At 28.8% G+C, this 24,119-nt stretch overlaps 1 protein-coding gene across 3 annotated transcripts in view; it reads left to right on the plus strand.

Annotated features, from left to right (window-relative positions):
* Positions 1-24,119, plus strand: part of LOC112679627 (zwei Ig domain protein zig-8-like) — a 345,073-nt gene that overhangs the window by 120,518 nt on the left and 200,436 nt on the right. For 2 of the 3 annotated variants that reach the window (XM_025549512.1, XM_025549511.1), the window contains one exon: positions 14,055-14,072. The exons of the other annotated variant lie outside the window; for it this stretch is intronic. In XM_025549512.1, coding sequence (XP_025405297.1) covers positions 14,055-14,072 — 18 coding nt within the window. The remainder of the gene's footprint in view (positions 1-14,054; positions 14,073-24,119) is intronic. 3 annotated transcript variants of the gene reach the window in all.

Below are 24,119 nucleotides of genomic sequence, written 5' to 3' on the forward strand. Positions count from 1 at the left end.
GTACGTATCCGTGGATCGCAGGCCTTGATTACCCGTCGAGGACGTTCGCTAAATATTAAGATTTAGTAACTGACTAATCCTGAGCGGTGTAATCAAGGACACGGCGCCACGTAGGATACCGTATATGTAATTCATATACACGAATATTCGCAACGACAGTCCGTGCCTGGTCTCAGCAATTGACGTGGAATTGGCGATTGTGGTCAATCGTGCGTCACGGCTATAGTTTGATTTCGTAACGGTAGCTCATCGATGCCGGGCTGTAATTTTGATTCCGGTCTCTTGATTGGTCCTTTTAAATGGTTCTAAGATCGTCGCGGTGGTAAGTCTTCTTCGGTGTTCTTCCTTTTCAATATTAAATTCAGTCTTGTCGTAGAATGTAATTGAGGTCTTGAGAAAAGATATTGAAGTGGAAGAAATTGTTATCGGTATGCCGGTTTATAACCACACTGACGTACCAACTAGTAAACTTTCTGTGTATCCTAGTTTTAACCTGTGTCTGCTTGCATTAAGTTTCTGTTGATAACTTCTCTTCTCTTGTTCTGATTACGTCTTGGGTGGTGTCTATGGATAGATATTTTCATTCCCTATCCGATGATCTCACCCTCGATTTTGTCACGTCTCTACTTTGTCCTTCTTTTCCTCTTTTCCTCTCTTACAGACTCTCCCATATCGTCCGTCTTCTGTTGTTGACAGTGTTTTATTTTCTCGGTGAATTTAGTAATATCTCCGGATAGGTATTTTCCTCCCCTATCCATTGATGTCACCTCCGTTGTTGTGGTTTGTTTTTAAGTTATTGTTTTCCGTGTTTATTTAATAACGGCCTGTGATTGGTCGTTACTGATTTGTGTTACTTATTGGTCCTGAAAAAGACCTTTTAAATCACGTACGTGTACTGAATGTTCCATAACAATCATTTTAATAAATATATTACGTACAACGTATTTGTTTTTCATTTATTCAGCTGAAAACAGCTTATTGATTTTACTTAGACAGCAAATTGAATAAATTAAAAATTGAATAAATAACCAGTTGAAAATCTGGTAAAGTGTTACTATTTTCATAAAACTGTGTAAAAAACATGCCTCACAATTAAAGGTATTAAATAATTTTATTTTAAAATAATTTGTATTAATAATTATCTTTATCAAATTATATTTTATATTATATTTTCAATATTGATAATACTAAGAACATAATTAATTTGAAAATTATAATTTCAACTTATATAACATTCATTAATTGAATTGACATTCGATGTATACAAAGTATGGTACATCCCGTTTTTAAATACGAGTAGGTATAGTATAAATTGTTGTACAAGTATAATATTATACTAAAAAATCCAAACCAATATAAAGTCATTGAATTTTTTTACATTGTTAAGATAGTAAAAATTATCTAAATTAAACAGCTATTAATATTTCATCACGTTAACAGTCCAATATATAATTTTAATGTAACATTATTATGTTATTTTATGTAATTGTACTGGGCGCAACTTCTTTTGCCGGAGATCTTCAAAAAATGTTTGTTTACTATTTAGCGATTAATATTTGATTTATCATATTCATTGTGATTATGTTCTCCAACCATGGGTGTAGCGAGGGTGGGGCAGGGGGGCACTTGCCCACCCCTGCGCCTCAAACTGAATTATATTTGATTATACCAAACGTGTAAGTTTTACATTAAAATCAAAAATTAAACAAGATATAATTCTAAAAATAGTTTAGTGGGACCGAGTGATATCTACACGTGTAAACGTTTTGACGTTTTATGTGTTATCCAATGGTCTATCTGTAAATTATTTGAATTACGAGTTTAACACTAATCATTTTATGTTTTTGCCCTTCTCTGATTCAAATTTTAGCTACGCCCATGTCTTCGACTGTTGAAGTAAATGCATAATTGTTATTGCAGATTCATAACACACATAGCATGAATTCCGAGTTCAAACTGTAATTTTTTAATAAAAAGTAACTCGAATCAATCGTGAAGTCCTTGAACACCAAGCGGGTTCAAACTATTATCGATGGTCGAAATCTGTAACGTCGTTACATCTCACCATTATGGCAATATCGGAAATCTGCAATGGTTGTTCGATATACGAGCGGTGAATCATGACATCAAAATACAACGTGTTTAAGTATAAATATAGCACATACTTGACGGAAGTTAACAGCGATCACCACCTCGTGGTTTCCATGTTCCAACCGTATCAAACCAACCATACTTAACGCAGGTCAATATATATATATATATATATATATATATATATAGAAAAAACGAAAATTCGGTTGAATCATTTCTATAACAGGACCATTGAAATTATTTTTAAGTGCAATTCAAATACTATAGTATTATAACATAGCATATATTATATGATATATGAGATTTCGTAAAGAACAATAAATCGTTAATTCTTAGTTTGGTTAGGTTTAATTTCTAACACTTTTATACGGAATATAAATTCTGCCTCGGTATTCTGAGCAGCCTACATCGCTTCCTCAACAACTCGGCCAATTCACACTTGACATAATGCATAATCACAGTAGATATTTGTACGCTACAGCGTTACCATCAATCGACTTCTGCTCTGTATGGGTCATGTTACACGGAGGCGAGAATGTGGAACCGTGGGATGACGATTATCCCGTTACCGTAATATATCGTCGACTCGGGGCGTTGTGATTTTAATATAACTGCAGTAAAATGGTTCATAGAATGAGATTTTATACACACGAAGGGGTCCGTTTGGTTATCGGAGATACTGCAAAACGAACTCACTGTGTTTCGGGATTTACATATTTATGCGGAGAAAGGCTCTATAATTGTACACTAGGTTTGCATCTTAATTATATTTTTACTACCGATAACACGTACAGATCGGTAAACGGTGTATTATAAGTAAATCGATTTCAAGTGGTTAGGAAACATCAGGTGATTATCTATTTTTTTATTAATCGAATTCATTAAAAAAAAAAAAAAAAATGTTTAAACAAAGGCGATTTTAGAATACACTAAAAATTAATATATATTTTGGACAAATCTCAATATGCGATCTACTGCAAAAATATGCCGTATACTAATATGTACGTGATCTTCCCAATGATCTGACCAAGATTTTCAAAAGATTAAATTTGTTGAATAGACTTTCAGGGATGTCTCTACGAAGATTCATCCGGGCATAAATAATATATTTGGATCCCTCCATAAATTATATTATTTGAACAAGTTGATTGTCCTTAACCCAGAAGTATATAATCTCCATAATTTCACTAAGAATAAATTTTATAAAAATGTTTAACAAGCATTTTAAAAACAATTTTTTGGCTCAGCATTAAAAAAAAAAAATGCTTCATTACAAATGATACTAACCAATTAAACTATTTTTACCTGATAAAATATGTATCGTTAAGAAAAATCAATAATAAACATACAAATCGGTGTATAGTGAATAATAATGATGTGGGATTTCCAACTATAAGTAGAATACAAACCATTGGTATACTGCATAATATACACAAATTTATAATTAACTCGTATGAGATAAGATAAGATAAATAGAGAGCAGTAAATAAAAATAAAATGTATACAAATGAAGAATGAGTAGTTACGAAAATTTGAACTCAGATGTTGATGATGATAATTGCATTGCTATAGAAATATATCTTGCAAAAAGTATAGTTTCAATCAGCAATTTCTTGCTTAATTTTTTTATTTTTCTAGTTTTATAAGAGAGGACTCCTTCAATTGAGTTGAGTCTAGAATGGATATTTTTTAATTAGTCTTGGATTCATATGCTAAGTTATAGTATTCTAGTTTTGTTATGAAGCTTCTAGCCCTGGTAGTATCATGGTTAGAAGCTCCATAACGATACCAGAATACTACACCTTAACATATTTAATCTGAAAGAAGAACTCACCACTTTCAACAAAGTATTTCAATATCGAATCAGTCACAAACAGCACTGTTATACACTCTAAGAACATGAAATATAGGTAGTAATAGCCATTAAGTTGTTCAATTTGTTATAAATGGTCGTTACAACAGTATATTTTAGCATTAAAATGCAGAAAAATAACTGAGTCACAGGAGTTAGGATAGTTTATTGGTGCGGACTGTAGTCACCTTAACCGTTTTCGTTATCGATAGTCTAGCCCGTGTACATACATACATATATCCATATATAAATATTATATTAAGTACAAATTGGGAAAAAAGAAGAGTAAGAAAGAAGAATAAAGTAAATATGTACTTACAATTTGTTTATGATGACTATTATTCCAATTTTTAATGCATGGTAAATGCATTAAATTTAATGGTAATGCATTTAATTTAATACAGTATTAACTGTTTATAAATACTGAAAACCAAACAAAAAATTTAAATTTAAAAGAGTTATTATTTATGCTATTATACTAGTTATTAGAAAATGTTGTGTATTATCTTCGTAGAAAATAAACATTTTGTACTTCTTAATTAGATAAAATACTGCATAAATTAATATATTTACTTAAATTTAATCTCTAAATATTAAAAAAAAAAAAAAAACCATTATAAATGGTATAAACTGAAGTTTTAACAATCAATAAGGTATATTGAAAAATCGAGCTTTAACGAACTAATTGCTTTGTAACCGCTTAATTTGCTGATGGAGAGAAGTTTTTTAAGTTCCTTATCGACTGAATTATGAAGTCTTGTATACTTGTTTTCGAAACTATTATAATTTCTTCTTATTCAATTAATTTATTTTAATACAGAATGAAAACATCCTTGTGAAATAAACAAAAGTAAATTGTTTTTATAGGACAACAGTGTTATATGTGTTGCTTACATACTAATAATATTCCATCAAAAAGCAATTTATTGAAAACATAAATTATATTAAACTCATATATATTGGCAACATTTTTTGTATTATATGTACCCTTGAACATATATGCATTATGGTTGTGGCATGTAACATAGTTGTGCACTAAGATTGATAAATAACAAAATAGATACATTTTAAAATAATTATTATACTTCGTACTCGAGAGTTTATTTGCATTATATTTTCTATGTTCATTTTTCACAACTAATCAAATGTACAGGATTTAATCATTATAAAATCACTGTCCTGTAAATTTACCATATTTTTTTTTTTTTTTTATTAATTTCTCAATGTCCAATTATACGTTTCATTTCTTGGCCGACTTCACTCTAGTTTTTACCATGGACACGTCGAAGCGAAAGTTGGCTAATCGGTGTTTACTCGGAGATCAATGCTGTAAATAAAGAAGTAAATCACATATCATGCCAATCGGTCATCTATAAGCAATAATATTTCAATATTAAAGTCAAATAATTGTACCGATTAATTCGTTCATCATAGACATTAAAAAAAATGTATTTTCTTTACGATTAGTATTTGTCTAGATTTAGGAGGTAACCAACGTGTGCTATTTTCTTTTGATTGGAACCAGTCCAATTAAGTTATTATAACAGATTCAGTGGAATACATGTGCCAGTTTAATGATATGATGATAATTTTGTTTTGTAAGTCATCTTTGACCGTAAAATCGTCGAATATCTTAACAATCTTATCACCTCGGATTTGAGCGCCTGTTGCTGTGAGTATAATGTCATAGTATATGCTATTATAATCATCCATTATTAAAACGGAAGCATAGCTGCAAAACAGTTACCACACACGTTAAATAAACTCGAAAGATATTACAACCACAGTCAAACGTGTGCGGCCTTGTTGATCGATCGAGATACGCCTTCTTAAGAATCAATGACGACGTGGCACGCTAATCCAATGTTGGGTGGTGACAAAAACGTGTGATTGTTCATTTAGAGACGAGTCCGTCTAATCATCCATCCACATTTGATTGACTGATTGATTACATCGACATCCAGATTGATAAATAACAATAGATACTACATAGCATTGATTACGAACCAATATAAAATACAGCAACGTTGTAGGGTTAATTATCGCAACAATCACCGGAAATCGCGTGAGCACCAAATAATACGGGGTTGGATATCGAACTTTTAATCTATCCGCGATTAATACTCCAATCATCTTTTTGTAGTGAATTATTTTTCTTATCGACGGATCTTTATGTAACACACTGTTACTTCTTGATAATAATAATTATTTTTTATTTTTTACGAAGATATAATTATGTTGTACCTAGTAGAAACATATGGTACAGCTCATCGTTAAATGTTTGTATAGCCACTCGAAGCTCAGTCTTTCTAACAAAGCATTTCTTTCATGAAACGTTTAATCTAATACCTTTAAGATATTTATAAATTTCTTAATCAAATTTGAGTACATATTATTTGGTGTGTTACAATTATTACGGTTTATTTATTACTTTCCTAAGAGAGATAATCATAATTAAAGATTATTATTTATTCTTTTTACAAGAAATTTCATTACAGTAAATACATTGAGTTTTTATTATTAATTTATATTTAATTTTATCATTTTTTGACTTATTTTTGTTTTATGGTAAGAATAACAATTAATGGCATAATTATTATGATTTTTTTTTTTTTTTTTATGTGATTACAATGATTTAAAAATAATGAATTCATGTGGTATCACGTTGGAAACGATAAATTATAAACGTGTTGGTTTTATTTTTATTAACAAACATATGTACGCCTACTAACATTCGATGACACATAATACGTATTTATTATATGGATCGCGAATAATAATTACGTTTAACACATTTTCAGTTTTTGATAGGATTGGAGATTAGTATATAGGTAATACATTCATAATGTATATATATATATACCGATTTAGGGTAGAAAGAACGAAAGCGTGCACGAGTTAGAATACAAATGTTGACAGTATACCATATCGTACGATCAAAACACCTAGAAGAATTTATTGTTAGTATTAGACAGCGTGTGTACGCAAGCGTGTGTGTGTGTGTGTATAAATATATTTCAAAAATGGGACAGCAATATAATTGTATTTTCTAAAAAAACGTATTGTCTATGTGAACCTCAAAGTAAGAAAGCCCAACCCATCCTAGATGCTATTCGTTGTAGTATAAGTTTTTACGGTTTTCAACGGTGAAAATTATTTTCGTTGATTAAGTAAGCACTTATGGAGAAACTGACTAAAAATAATTGTTCTCTGGATTGATAAACAAAGAGGTATATTACTGTCATAGCCATTGATATTATATTGAACAATATAATTCTCACTTATTTAACTAACTTTTATAACTTTTAACTAATTATAAAATCTGTTTTTTTTTCAACACTATAATAATATTTATGTAAAAAATGGAAGACATTGAAAAAATGTTCTAGTTCATCGGTTTAATATTTTATAAATATTTCGATAACTATATTTTATCTAACAGAAAATAATATTTTTAAATAGGTTTTGAGCTGATTTGTAATTAAATTATATAAGTTGTAATAAATAATGGTTTTCTATAACAACAACTATATCATAACATCCTTAAAGTAATTTAAAAGTTAAATATTTTAAATCAAATGAATTATTTTTAATTTACTAATTTCTATATTCTCTCATCCGAATTATATACCTCATAACTAAATGTATGGAATATTTTATGTACAATAGGATAAACATCTACGAAATATATTAAGTTAAATATTGAAACAACCCATAACATGGATATTTCTACTCATAGCTATATGTTACGTTATAAAATATGTATTTTTAATTATTATTATATAATATTTATTTATATTTCTAACAAATATTCTACTCGTATATTCATTTATTTTTCATATATTTTGATACTTTTTAATTGTTTTGATAAAATCAGTTCTGTATCTGTTCCTCAATAAAAATAAATAATAACATAATACCTCATGAAAATGTCATCAGATATTTAGGTATTCATCTAGACAAAAAATATAATTCCCAACCACATTAAACTAAAAAGAAAAGCACTTAACCTCAGACTTCATTAATTCAGACAACTTTTAAAGTCCAAACTTTTATTTTTCAACACTAAGACTATTTTATACAAATAACTAATTTGCCTAATAATGACTTACTGCATCCAATTATAGGGATCAGCCAAAAATGTTAACATACAATTGTTTCTAGGCTTTCCAATTTATATGTCATTATGTCATTATCTCATATTTTTATATTTTGAATATTTTAGATAATTTCATTATCTAGTTGATTTATTTAGATAAAAACATTTATCTTTTTATCCATAATTTTAAATAAAATTGTTATCTAAGATAAATTATCTAGATTATTTTGAAAAAGATATTTTTTTTTATTTTTTTTTGTGGGAAGTGAAACGAGGAATAATAAACATTTCTTCTTCTTCTTCGGTAAACTCGGCCACTAGGACCATCCCGACATACATCCTTGCCTCCAGTTTTCTCTATTCGATGCCTGTAATCTCCAATCTTCTCCACCTAATGCTTTCACATCATCCCTAACTCCGTCCTCCCATCTCCGACGTGGTCTTCCCAGCGGTTTTTTTCCATTAGGGTTCTCCTCCAGTACCATACGTATGAGTGGGTTTTGACTACGCCAGGCGTGCCCAGTCCAAATCAATCTTCTGTTCTTTATTGTTTCGAGTATACTGGGTTTATGAAAGAGTATCTCTAGTTCATCATTTTTCCTTATTCTCCATTCCCCACTAAACATGTCTTTTACTGGTCCAAAGATCTTCCTCAGTATTTTTCTTTCCAGTACTAAGAGTTTTCTTTCATCACTTTTCTTTAATGGCCACGCCTCAGCTCCATAAGTAATAACAGGTCGTATTAATGTGATATATAATTGTAATTTTAACTCTCTTGAAAGTGATGTTGATCCCAGTAATTTCGCAAGACCATAAAGGCATTTATTTCCTGACTGAATTCTTGTTCCTATTTCTATTTCGATTTCATTTCTCTCTGAAAGTATGGATCCTAGGTACTTAAATTGTCTTGTTCTTTTGAAATTTCGGTTGTTGATGTTAAGAGTTGAATATAATCTTATAGTGTCTCGTCTTCCTACTACCATATATTCCGTTTTGTCCTCATTGATATGGAGTCCAACTTTCAGTGCTGCTTTCTCCAGCCGGTTTAATAAATCTTTTAGTCCGTCTTGTGAATCCTCCATGATCATCTGCATAAGCCAGAAGTCCTATGGACGATTCCTGGAATTTAACTCCTTCTTGCGGTGTAATATTCATCTCTCTTACAACTTTCTATACTACTATATTAAATAAGATTGGTGATATAGCATCTCCCTGTCTTAATCCCGATTTAACTAAAATTGGGTCTGAGTTTGTATTTCCAACCTTAACTTTGACAAATGTTTCCAAAATGCTTATCCCAATCAGTTTTATAATCTTGTCCTGAAAATGGAATTCTCTCAAGATGTTTATTAAGCTTTCTCTATGGATGCTATCATATGCCTTCTTAAAATCTATAAAAAGAACGTGTATTTCTCTATCGAACTTCCAGATTTTTTGAAATATTTGTCTTAAAGTAAATATCTGGTCTGTGGTCGATCTTCCAAGTCTGAAGCCACCTTGGTAATTGCCAATAATTTGTTCTGCTTTTGTTTTTATTCTTGTTAATAGGCAATTTGAAAAAATTTTATACGCCACGTTTAAGAGGGCTATCCCACGATAGTTATTGCTGTCTTGTTTACTTCCTTTTTTATGAATTGGACAAATCACCGCTATCTTTCAATAAACATTTAGTATTACCATATACGTTATAAATTTTAAATATACATATTCTATGAACGAAGAAAAGGTATTGAATAATTATTTACCCAGAAAACATATAAAAATGAACGTATTTCAAATAACACTATTCAATTTTATAACGTTTAACTTTTTTTTCTATATTATTGATGACTGGGCGATACCCGCAGCCCAATACTTACGCCCGGAATATTTAATATACGTATACCTTATAGCTAATATTATACTCATATAATAATAATATACACAATAATTGTGTTAACACATGGACATAAAACGTCAATGTTTGGCTGGAACGTTCCATACATAACAATGTATAAACTAAGATTAAAGTAATAAATAATAATAAAGCCAACCAGTTACCACTGAATAGTGACCACAGCTAAATACGAGTAGTATAGTATATATAGATCTTAAATCGTGTTAGTGTATACTGAGAATAGCAACATGGTTACAGTAATCACTTATTAGTTAACCGATTTATATAGAATAGTTTTAAAATTATGATATATTTAATCAAACTTGAGTTTCATAAATATAATATACATACATACATATATATATGCATTAACAATTATAAATTGTCCATCAGAGACCAGTATTAATAACATTCATAATACTATTTTTAATATCCTACATTCATATTTTGCTACGTTAACGTTCCATTGACCATCATTGTTATTAGTTATTTTCGGCTGTTCGACGTTATTAACTAGTTATCCTTATTTCTCAATTAAACATAAATATATTTATTTCTCGAGAGAAGAAACGGATTCATGAAGATGATTCTGACATTTCTGATGAAACAGATGTCTCCAGGCTTGGGCAACCTGAGCCATATAAAAAATGGTTTCTGAAACGGTTGGATGTACTATTTTATAAAATCATTTCAGTCAAAGAGTCAAAAATGGTTGTTTCGTGTCAACACTGCCAAAAAAAAATTGTAATTCATATATTTATATCATTATAGGTTTATTGATATAACTTTTTACAAGATTCTTTATTTATCTACAGTATGTAATCTCACAAAATTAATTAAGATTATTTTAAACCATTTGAATTATAATAAATAGTTAATTTTTTTACTCATAGAAAAATAACCATTACAAATGTAAGTTCTGAATGATGAAACTATTTAAAATTATGTTTTTATCTAGTTTTATCTGTTTTTTTATCTAGGTAAATGTAGTTATCTTTTATCTATTATCCAGATACATTTTTAAATATTTATCTATTATCTTATCTAGATAACATTTTTATGTATTATCCGTTATCTTATCTAGATAATATTTTGGTTATCTATCTACAACACTGAATATCAATAATAACTACTTTAGCTTCACACTTCTATATATGAATTCGTAGACGCACCAACAATTATATAAACTTACTCATACCCTATATTTCATCAATTAATCTCATAAGTAATCTTCCCGTCGCATCAAGAGAAAATGATCAACTCAACAGCTAATTAGAAAAAAATAAAATTTAACATAAATTTGTTTAGCTTTTAAAATCTCATTTTTTAAGTAGTACCACATTAAGCACTTTTCTATCACGTTTTTCAGTCAAGTACTAATCAGTTTTTTTACTCAATATATATAATAGTACAGATTATAAATTGTTTTAAATTAAATAAAATTGGGTTACTGACCCAATTATTAATATAAGTTAGGAAGGAATCGCATAAGACTTTTTAAGGGTACATAAGAATCATTTTTTTTTCTTTTAAAACAAAACATTTAATAACAAAGATTCATGTCATTAAAATGCATGTATTATAGTATTATATATTACCAGTTTATGATGTATAGGTAATTGGTCGTATATTATTGTATTTTAAAATTGAGTGAAACGAAACAAAATAATAAACAAATAAATAAAAATATATCCTATACAAACTCGATAATATCCCCTTGGCTACACTCAAATCTAAAAGCGATAGGAGTGTTTCTCAAAATTGGAAATAGTACAATGACAAGGAGCATGGTAATGGAAATAAAATCATTCAACAATGTAGAGATAAAAAATATTCAGTTGACGAATGTGGATAAATCTATGATGTGAAGTTGCATGTGAGTAATATATTTTTCTAACTAAAAACATGGTCATACTTGTAATATATTCTATATGCTAGTATATACAAAAAAAAAAAAATTATTCTATTTTTCGATCAGAATCTGAAATATGAATTGACACATTTTATATTTATTTTTTTTTTTTTAGAGTAAGTATAGACTTGTATTTTAAATCATCAGTATGAAAAAAAAAATAAGTACACTTTACTCTTCAACTGATTTTATTTATTTTGATCTTTAATAATTTTTGTTTAGACAAAATATTATTGCACTGCAGACTAATCATATTTTGAAAATATAATCATCTGTTGATATTAAACCTTGATAGAATCAAAAATGTTGTGGCAAAATATTTACTCCCAAATGAAATTGATAGTTTCTCGCAATAGTGTCGCTTTAATTAATTTATTTTTTGTATAACTTGATGATGAAATATTTTGTACGTATGAGAAACACGACATGGGTTCAATTCTATGTATCAAAAAGCAAAATATATTTCATTATTTTATAAATTTTAATAACTCTAAAGATTTGACACAATGAAAGATTATTTAGTTTAATAATTTTTAAACGTCCTAACATATAAACTTAAATTTGTTTAATTTTGTACACCAGTTAAAATTCTAAGTTATAAAATCTAAAAATTAATTGTTATTTTTGTTTACATATTTATTTTCATATTTATTCATCTATTATGATTAATTTTTTGACAGTTATTTAGTTAAAATAATTTTTTTATGAGCATTTACCGTTCTAATAAAGAGTCTGTAATAATTACAATATCAATGTCATAATATTTTCCCCTTATGTGAAGTTATTTTTTTTTAATGTGATAATTTAATATATTAATCCTTTTATAATTTGAATCTATGTTAATTTTTTTTTTTTATTTTGAAAAAAAACATAAATACATACATTATTATTGAGTAACATTTTAGATTATCTTTCTCCTTTAAGCAATGCTTGTGATGGAGAAAGAGAGTTATAATATATGATACAATTATTATTATTATTGAATTTACAAGATATAGAGTATAAGTTCTAAGTACGTATAAAGCTAAATATACAAATATAGTTTAAAAATGTTATCAAGAAAAAGTACTGATGAAGAAAGAAATATAAAATAAACATGTTAGTCTAAGATCACAAATAAAACCTCATAGATTAATATTCATAAAGCTTAAATATAAAATAAAATTATAACAGCTCATTGTTTAACTCAAGAAATAAATATTTATATACCAAGCCTTTAATATTAATCGTTTCATCTACAAATATTTTTTTTTTTTTAAATCAAAAGGCATAGAATTGAAAAATGTTGGTCCAAGGTAATCTACAAAACATTGACCAAAAGATTTATTTGTATAATTAACAGTCAAATCAAAATTCCTCAATTCTCTTTTATTGCTTGACTTTTTATGATAATTATCTAAGTTAAATTTCTTGACCAAGTTCATAATAGCAATTTTTTTATACAATAACCTTATTGGAAAAACACCAAGTTCTCTATAGTTGGCTTTCGTAGATCCTTCTAGAGTGAATTTATTTAGGCAAATTCTGACTATATTATTTTGATTTACTACTAGTGCATTTAATATGTTATCCCGAAGGCCACCCCATACAAATAGACCATATTGGAAATTTGATTGATATAGAGCGAAATATACTATTTTCATAGTTTGCTTAGGAAACATGTTTTTTAAGTTTGATCAATTTAAATGTAATAAGACGTAACTTTCCTAATAAATTGTTTATATGATAATTCCATTTTAGGTTGTTATCAAATATTACACCCAGATAACGAATTTTTCCAACAATTTTATTCATTTTGCAGTTTTCCTGATTACATATTTTATTATTGACGCAGCCATGTACTGCTATAGTATTGATGTTACAATCTGTTTTATTAATTGAAAATGGCATAGACACAGTCTTATCAACATTTAGAGATAGATTTCTATTGTTTAAAATGTTTATTATCTGATTGAAACCTCTACAGGCTTTATCATATACCCCATCCCATGATTTCTCTGAGAATAGAAGACAAGTGTCATCAGCATAAGTATTAATATACCTACTTCTTGTTTTATTTTTACTTACATTTTTAATATTAAACACTAAAAATAATATTAAAACTGATTGTTAGTCAACTAGCATGGTATATTAAATTTAAAATTAATTCTATGACAAAGTTATCTTTATTTTTTTTATTTTTAACACAAATATACTTTTATAATGTATACTATCATTGTTTCAGGAAACATGGCTGCGATAAGTAAGTACAATGAACATTTTTAACGTTTTTAAGCAGAAAATTAATAAACTTCCTCTCTTACACTGACATTACTGTCGTTTAAAAAATAAATTCATAATGTATGATTTTTTAATGGATCCATCATCAACAATTTATTTAAAAATAAATACTTGCAATATAAATAATAGTATATTATTATATATTATAATTGCCTGAATTTGTATTGAGCTTGGCCTCTATGCCGTTATTATTATTATTATTTTCGTCATCAAAAGGGGCCTTTTTTATTTTATAAATGTATGGTATCATCCAGATGAGTAGAATAGATTTAATAAAAACAAGTTTTTTTTTAATGATTTGGCTGGTAATCTTAATTATTTAAAAAAATAATCACTTTAAAAATAAATCAAAATAAATAGTAGGATGCGTGTAATTACGATGGTATTAACTAAAATTTCATTAAAATTTGAACCATTCGATTTATATGCGAAAGTGGTTCCAATATTAAGTAAATATTAAGTGTGTGTTGATGATTTTGAAAAAAAAAAAAAAATTATAATAATCACAACTTACATAGAAATCAAAATATTACTAAACACCTTCGTGAAGCCTTTTAATTTTTTGATATCTCGGTCTTCTTGGAGTTTATGAGCACCGTGTAGGGAGGGTCGGCAATCTATATATCTATTTTTTTCGAACTCCATAGGATTTAATTTATTAAGGAGAAAAAAAAATAAGAAAAAAGAACAAGAATTGCAATAAAAATAAAAATTAATTTTACTATTTTGGTGCTGAGAAATCTTCAGGGGTGTAAAATTTGGGATAAAAATGAAAAAAATCTAAACAAGACAAATTAAAACAGGTTGAAATTAAAATGAATGAGTGAATCAGCATTCATATGACATACATAATCATAAAAAAAAAAGGATTTAGTCGTCCTATCATTAAAAGGACAAATCAATAAAATCATACAATATACTCGTAACATAAATGATAAAAAAAAGAACGAAATCATTTATTATTTTGTATACCGGCCAAGTTTTATATTTAAATGATTGACTTCACATTCTGCTTATATACATCGAAGTCGCCGCATGGAAATGATTTTTGGAGGTGACTACTTCATATCGATGGTGAACCTCATACAATACGAATTATAGGAAATAATAACAAAAATAATAAAAATAAAATGCGCAGAGAAGAGACGCTGTCGACTATCCGTCTCTGAGGCTTTCGGTGAAGTAAGTATTTGAAAAAGAAAAACACAATTTCTGGTGACGTACTATATTGTTATACTATTTTTCGGCCCACACTCGTACTCTTTGTTGATGGAGACACTATCATTGTACGCATGTTGAAAGTTTGTCAATAGCGTATGGGAACCGCGTCCAGGTTTTGACGAACCGATGTAACAAAAATAGTAATATCGTTAAAAATTTAATGATAATTTAGGTCAGTTTACTTCTTATAAAGCCAATAACGAAAAACCGGATTCATTGAACGAACGTTTTCCATGTTATATATATTGTTTTTTAGACTAAGACAACACGTTGAGGTGACCTCTTAAGAACAAAATTTACTATTACTCTCCAAGAGATGTATGTTAGCAAATTAAATAGGTTTGGCAATCATTAATAGCGTACAAACGCTGATCATTTCCTGGTATAGAAATGTGTACTCGTCGAGTCTAGGCACATTAACGAACAAATATATTTTATGAGTATAAATTAATGTATATACGTGCGTGCATGTGTGTGTGTGTGTGTATGTGAATGAGTGACGAGTTATTAATTATTAATGTGTCGCGAAATATTCCAATGTGAAAATTAATCCCGACAAATGTCTCTAATGATGAAATTTTGTTTTTAACACGAAATGGCACTAGAATATCGTCCATTCACGCCTTCGTCTCTGGTTCTGGAGCACGCTACTAACTTCTTATTGCATAACCGAATAAACGCAAAACCGACGCCACCCTTGTTCTAAAGAGTTTTGAGCAATATCGAATTTAAACTCCACGCGTGGAAATAATAATTTCGAGTTATACCACAAAATGTTTTAATGTATTCGTTACAATATCCCTGGAACTTCTGCGTTTTTCCAGAAATCATGCATAAATTTCTCACGGTCTTCGCTGTTCATTGGTATTTTTATAATTTAACACTACTTCGAACACTTGTGTTCTCGGGATGTTGATTCTCTTCGATAAAACCATTACCGCCTGATGAAGACAGATAAAACTTATTTTAAATTAAAAACTACAACTGACAAGACTATTACATTATACACAGTGTTAGGACTTATCTAGATAAATTATGTAGTTAGAATTTTTGTCATTTTTATCATATCTAGATAATAAACGCTAAGTTATCTCATTACTTATCCAAGATAAAATTTTTACTTATAATTTTATCTAGATAATTGTCTGCATTCTTGCCAATATTAGAGTTATTTTTATTTTTGTACGGAGAAGAATCCAACAAATCAGAGATCATCAAAATCGGCCCAGCCGTTCTTGAATTTTAAATTCTGTAAATAATCTGACTTTCTTTTATACTTATAAATTTTGTATTCATAATCATAATTCGTGTATTATTAATAAGTAATTATTATTTCTTGGTATGACATTTTGTTTGTATTTTCATTTCGAGTAAATATTTTTGGTATTTTTAAACTAAATTTCCTATTTTTCCATGGAAGTTCCAAATATAGTAGGTATTTGATTTTAGGTTATACACATGTAACTCATACGCTGAATAGCCATTACTTCACTCTTGGAACCCGTAAAGTCGTAATTACATATAGAATAATGAAAATCATCAAAATAATATTATATGGAAAACACTATTGTTAACTTTATGTATTCTGTATTTATCCTGATACGTACAGAGCAAATTTCAATTTTTTTTTTTTTTGTATAATAGTATAATATTTTAGTGATTAACTATCATTATATATTGTACATTATATATAATTACTGCTTAATGGTACACTACATTACAACAATAAACATTAAACACTTAGGTACATATTGATAGTAATGATTATAATTGAATCTTCATAGTTATTATTATAATATTAAATATTGACCAAAAAATAACATTTTTTGAAAATATCTTTTTTTTTTTATCTAGATAAAAATGAAATTCTCTTTTATCTTTATCTAGATACATTTTACATTATCTATTCCCAACACTGATTATACATGCTGCTAGAAAAAAATCCGTTTTTAAAACTATCTTCATTTAAATCACAGGGAAACGGGGAAAAAATCGATCTCAATATCGTTGGAAAATTCAACAAAAGAAAAAAAAGTACAACTATACGAACGGCGGAGACCTTCTGACCATTTTGCGTTCGTTCAGTAAGAGTATTATGTATTGGTACTGTATACCAATATCAAGTCAATATTGAATTGGATCCAGTGTATTTTGTCAATATTATGTTTGAATAAAAACACTCAACAAACGCTAAGATCAAAAGTTTTACGAAAATGAGCCTAATAGATTCCGAATCAATAACTATATCATATGAATAGCTGTGAAGAATATTTCTTATTTATCTTATTTCTTCTGCTTGACCGTCAAAGATTTATTCATAATACATTTGGTATAATAGCGATGACTATTCGACTATCACGACAAATTACGTTATTTTAACAAAACATGAGCACGAAGACCTACGAACATTATAACAAATAATTATAAGAACTTATTGTTTTCGAAATACTTGGGTAGCTTGATAGTAGGACATTTGACATCAATAATTTATTCGTAGGTTTTGTGCGACGTAACAAATCCTACTGTATTCACGATCAATATTTTTAGAGCTTGACTCAAACAATTGAAAATATTTGTGAATCCCAGTTCGGTATCGGCCAAACTCGATTAAACTTAATATAGTACACCGACGGATACGTTCGCGTTGACCAGGGATGGACAACTGTCGGCCCTAGTACGTTTTTATCCGGCCCATGTTATATTTTCAATTCACTTCATAACATTTTAGCGTTTATCAGTTAGTAGTTTTTTTTTTCACGTTGATCGCAAAACATATATACTATATTTTTCTCTAGCATTGAACTCTAATTTAATCGAGTAATGTCTTAATATAATATGTATCCATATCGGTATAGTAAACATAACTATAGGCATTAGACATTTATTTTATTATGTCGGATTAGCCGTAAAAAATAATAATCTTCAAATTTCAACGGCTTTATTTCATTTTTGCTTTCTTCGAATTTCCCGTGCCAATCGTAGGCATCCGGAACGATCGGCGATCCATTCGGGGCACCGTCTGATACAATGGCAGTTGTTGGCGTAAAAATCGGTGGGCAGAGAAGAAACAATGGGTTCGACGACGGCGGTGAGCGAAAGGACGGTGTAAATTTATTATTTTCCGTCCCCTGGCTGGGGTCAGCACGCGTTGTTGTCGGTCGTGCACCCGGTGAGTACCGCGGTCACCGCGAAACCGTATACCTATGTACGTGTTACAAGTGACCCGCGCGACGGACACCGCCTAATAGTGGTAATTCATTGTCGGGATCGGTGTGTGCAGCAGCATCGACGGTCATCCGTTTTTCGCGACGTGGCACCCACCGCCGATCGCCGCGCGAAAATCCCCGTCGAAACGGTTGCGCGACCGCGACACTTTTTGTTACTCTCCGCCCGTCCGCTGCGCAAATCGTTTTTAATCAAACAGCTCACGTCTCTCTCTCGGACCTTGATTATTTGCGTCCGACCAAACCCAAGCCTCAATTATTTGCGTCGAACCGAACCCCAGGCGGACGCTCGTAGTGTATTTTACGAACGCGAGCCCAAAACATTCGACGATTTCTTCGGACCAAAATAATTTTATAGGGATTCCAATATGGACACTAAGAATTTCCCATAAACCAATAAAATGTTAGTAACTCGTGTAAATACATGATTAATAATGATAATAATAATAATAATAAAGAATAATCAAGATTATTATAACATTAAAATATACAATATACGTTGTACTTAATTGTCACCCATTAATCGCAAAAATAATTATTTAGAGAACTCGTAATGCATTGTATTGATGTTTCGGAATGAATGGAATGATTGTATTCATGCGGAATAATCATAGTTGCTAAAACAACGGGATTAAAAACGATCTACATATCTCGGTACAAGTTAGCTTGCTGTGCGGTAAAAGATCGAAGGGGTACAGTCGCGTACAAAATAAGTGTCTTCGGTAAAAAATATCAAAACAATAAATAATTCAAATAAATAATCTAAAAAAATAGTATTTAATTGACATTTTTCACCGTTTAAATTTCGGAACTATTTATTATTTGATTAGGTTTGAAAATTTGAAAATTTCGGCTTGAGTTTGGTTCAAAAATGGAACAGTGCATAACATCACTGTCTAAAATATTCTTCGCACACCGAACGGAGAATAACGGTTGTTGTTAGTTTTCGGCGAGACATACACTAACTGCACGATTCGAATATTAATCATTTACTAGTACATATATTATATCTCACACCACCGCTGCTAGAAGTTTTTCAATTTTTTTTTTCTGACGTTCCCGACACGCCTATTGTTTCACGGTATTCCTTGAAGTGATGACAACACCTTGATGAACGGCTCTAATGGTTATTTTTTTTCATCATTATTCAAATACACCTACACGTTTTGTCATAATATTGTCCTGTTGTTTTACTGACACGACCGCGATCAAATATTTAAACATAATTTACGATACTGGTATTTTTGAATTGATAATTTTATTCCATCAAAAAATATGTATGTTACAAATATTTTGAAACTATAGGGTAACTTTATCTAAAAACGCATACTTAATATACAATTATTAAGTATAGTATGCGAATTAAAATTTATTTTTTTCTCTTATAAAATTTATATGTATCAGTACATTTTTCTAGTTTAGTAAAATTGTAATTTGCTGAATTTTCAACGAAATGAAAGATTTTTGTGATTTATGTGTATTATTATACATATACATTGTCGTTATAAATTATGTCAAATAAGAACTTGTTAAATGTTTGTTTTTTAATATTTATATATAAATAAATAAACAATTAGTTAGTATACAGAAATAAGTAATTAAATAAATAGATAAATGTTTAGTCTGGAGTATTATTGTGTTTGTAAAGTAAGAGTTTCCAATTAAAAATGCATCATCAGGTACAAATAAAGCCAATAAAATCATACTTAATTTTGTTTTTTCCAAATCATTATTAACTCAACGACAATAATTAACTATACAACCATATACGTACATCTGTATCGCCAAGCATTTAGTAATGAATATTATGGCAACGCTGCATTTGAAATCCAGCGGAATCGCTTATATTTATAATTGGTTTTAAAAATCTAAACGATTCCGCAAAATTTGCCAAATCGTTTTTCACCCATATAATATTATGTTCAATGAAATGATAAACTCCAATTAAAAGTAGTAATTATGTCCTAGATTAATTGTTTATGCATTTTTATTTTATTTGAAATAATTTGGTATTATTTTTATATTGTTTATTTATTTAATACATTTGTTTCAAAACAAGTATATATTTTCAAATAATATGAAACTTGTTATTTTTAATTAATAAGATAAATCAAACCTCGGCTTATAAGCTTACGATATAAATTATAATATGCACACATTTCTATGTTACATGATTCTACAATATATTATAAGTAAAAGTGTTATTAGGGGCACATGTATAATGTGACAATTATGTATAGTGTAAATACTGAGTTTATGCTAATATTATGTGTTACCTGAGTTTGTGTATTCAGTTTATTTAGTGGTCTAAATAGGTGTTCAAGTATTATATTTTAATGAATATATTCTGACGAAGTACAATGGTGGTTTAAAATTAAATAGTTTTTTTGCTGCATTCATTGTTTTTGTATTTTATCGTACACATGATAAATCGATTTATGTCAATATTTTTAATTAGAAAAAAACATTGTATTAAATATAATACAAGTTTGGTTCATTATGATCGATTAAATGTATTGTTGTTTCAACGAAAAGTATTACCATATATGATTTGTTATACATAATATAATAATTGAATAATAATTGTTATATTTTTAATAAACAAAATGTAAAATAATGTTATAATAATAACAATAACAATATTGTGAGAATAGAATCGTTAAAAAAAAATGAAGATCAAAACATTTGGTATAAAAAAGTTTAATAATGTATGATCAATAGTTGTATTTTAATGACTAAAAATAATAATTTATCAAATAAAATAATTGTTGTGGCTTTGATCGAAAATGATTGCCAAGAGATAAACTGCACAATACAAACATATATTATTGGATGAAAAGCACGAAAGTGCAGAAATAAATAAAATGTTGACTAACATATACACAATATTTTGCAAAAAAAAAAGAAAATCACTTGTGGAATATTATAACATCATAATTAACAAAAATAAATTGTAATTACTGCACGAGAACAATAGTAATAACTTATTCATAATTTCGATTGAAACTTTATGTTTCATATCAACGGATGTTCGAAGATATTGAATTTCATCCAACGAGCTTTGCAAAATCGACGATTCATGAATAAACTAACACTTTATTTGCTCGAGACAGATGTAGTATTGAAAAATTGAGGGTTACCTAAAATAATGAAAAGTAAAGTCTAGAGTTGAAGAGAGAAAAAAAACGATACATCGAATAACCACCAAAAACAGGAATTCCCCACGTGTCGATATATCATTACATGATCATATTTCGTTTGTAATTCAGAATTTGTATTTGGACCATTTGCAAGAAGATCGGGCCGATGATATCTCGAAGGGTTGAAATATTGCCATTCTCTTTTTATCCGCGAAAAAATTTCAGTTGTGTATTTTTTTCGATGAATACCAACCATCAACACCGCTATACCACTATACTTTCACCACCACACCGCCATGAAAGCCAAACAAGTTGAATATCATTGGGTCGAAATTTTGGTTATTATTATTTATCACCGACATCTCTGCTGGGCGGCTTAAAACCCGTGCTCGTTTTTCTTGTATACTTGCCGCTACCTACCTCTCCCTTGTGCTCTGCTTTGCGAAAAAAAACTACTACCCGTCCGCTTGCAATGCACCTGCCACCGGCATACTTTACTTCACCGGTCGGTCGTCAACTGGTATCACATTTGTCACTGAATGTTGACACGGAAGGAGAGTAAGGAGAAGATGAGAGGGATTTTTCTACATTTCCCCAAAACTCCAATATTCATTCTCGCCCACTATTTTTCCGCTCCCCTCGTCTTTTCTCTTTATTTTTTTTTCATTGACCTATCTTCTCTATTTCTTTCTCGATATCTTTTTCCCTATATCTCTTTTACTATATCTCAATATGTCACTCGGAAAGAAATAAAAAAAAAATAAAAAAAAAAAAATAAATAAAACACCTTTGCCGAATCTCCTAATATATGGTATCATATTCTCTACGCACCAATCCGTATCTTTCACGTACGTAGTATCCGGACTTCTTTTGACACGTTACAAGAGCCATTCGATTTATGCAAACACGTTGTTTTCTCTTCAAAACATTGTGAATAGTGTACGCAATGTTCCACGTTCGTCGAATGATAATAATTGTTTGCGCCCGGCAATACGCAACCGAGTTTAAAACCCAAATACATTTCGATACATCAGATGTAATATATAACAGTTATTTCCGTATAATATATAAATTGTAAAATATTTTATAGGTATTATATCATTATAAAATAATAATTACTATATATAGTTACGATTTACAAACATATAGTAATATTATAAAAATAATAAATTATTATATATTAATTAAGTTGTAAAATACAAAAGGGTTTTAATTCGCACTTACAATGTTTCCGTGCGAACTTCCACTATAATATTTAACGATATAGATATTGAATTATTCCATGTGCATCATGTACAATAAACGTAACGTATGTGTGTTGAGAATGAATCGAGAGATAACTTCGATGAAAGGTGCTAAAAAAATAACACATGCCCTCAACGATTATTTTTCGGGCACATATTTCCCCCGTTTACCGTTGATCTAATTTAATTCGAATCATAAAAAATAATAACAGCTTATTTTTTTTTGTATTAAAACAAATAAACAGTTTGAGGTTAGTTCATCGGGAGAAGTATATTTGATATCCGTAAGAAAACTTCATTTGCTGAAATATATCATTATCTGATTATAGTTAAATTATTGATTTATTTGTTTGAATTAATTCTACCGTACATAATAAAAAGTGTTCGATTACTTTTTTGGTGTTTCGAATACTTTTAAAATACGTTACGACTAATATATTTTAAATGCTCAAAAATATACTTTTTCTTTGTATTTTTTTGTAAATTACCAAATATATTTTTTCATTATATTTCTATGTCTAATTGCTAATATTATCGTAATGTTTTATTTTAGATTTTGTTACAAAAATATTATTTTATAATGGTTCTAACTTCTAAGAACTTAAAAATTAGATTTCGTCAAATAAGCAAATAACATAATGATTGAAATCCTAAGATTTATAAATTCAATTTTTTTTTCATATTTTTTTTTTTTATTAGTTGTAGTAATTATTGCGGTGGTCGTCTTAAACCAAACCCTTTATTATATTTATTATATATTGTGCCAAAGTGGTAATATTAATATTATTTATAACTAATTATTATATTTGTTTATTTGTTTACATTTACCATTTTCCTATACATTGTTGTGCTAATCAGGCGAATAATTTATCGTGAATTATAACTGATTCAAGGTGTGAACATACAATTAAAGCCTTGATATTTGTTTCTCTTGTTCAGTCTGTGAACAAACCAGCCCTACTATATTGATGGGCATTTGCCATAAAAATACTAAGTATTTAAATATGTATCCCAAAGATATTTAAAAAGTCATATTCGTAACTCATTTTAAGATTGATAGTGTAGACTAGGGGTTCTCATCATTTTTATCATCGAGTAACATAAGACACTTTTATAATCAATACGCATACAATCTTAATTCTAAAACTTAAATGGGAGTCAACATTTTTTTTTATGTATA

This window comes from Sipha flava, unplaced genomic scaffold, assembly GCF_003268045.1.
Source record: "Sipha flava isolate LNK unplaced genomic scaffold, YSA_version1 165_pilon_pilon, whole genome shotgun sequence".
Taxonomy (NCBI): domain Eukaryota; kingdom Metazoa; phylum Arthropoda; class Insecta; order Hemiptera; family Aphididae; genus Sipha; species Sipha flava.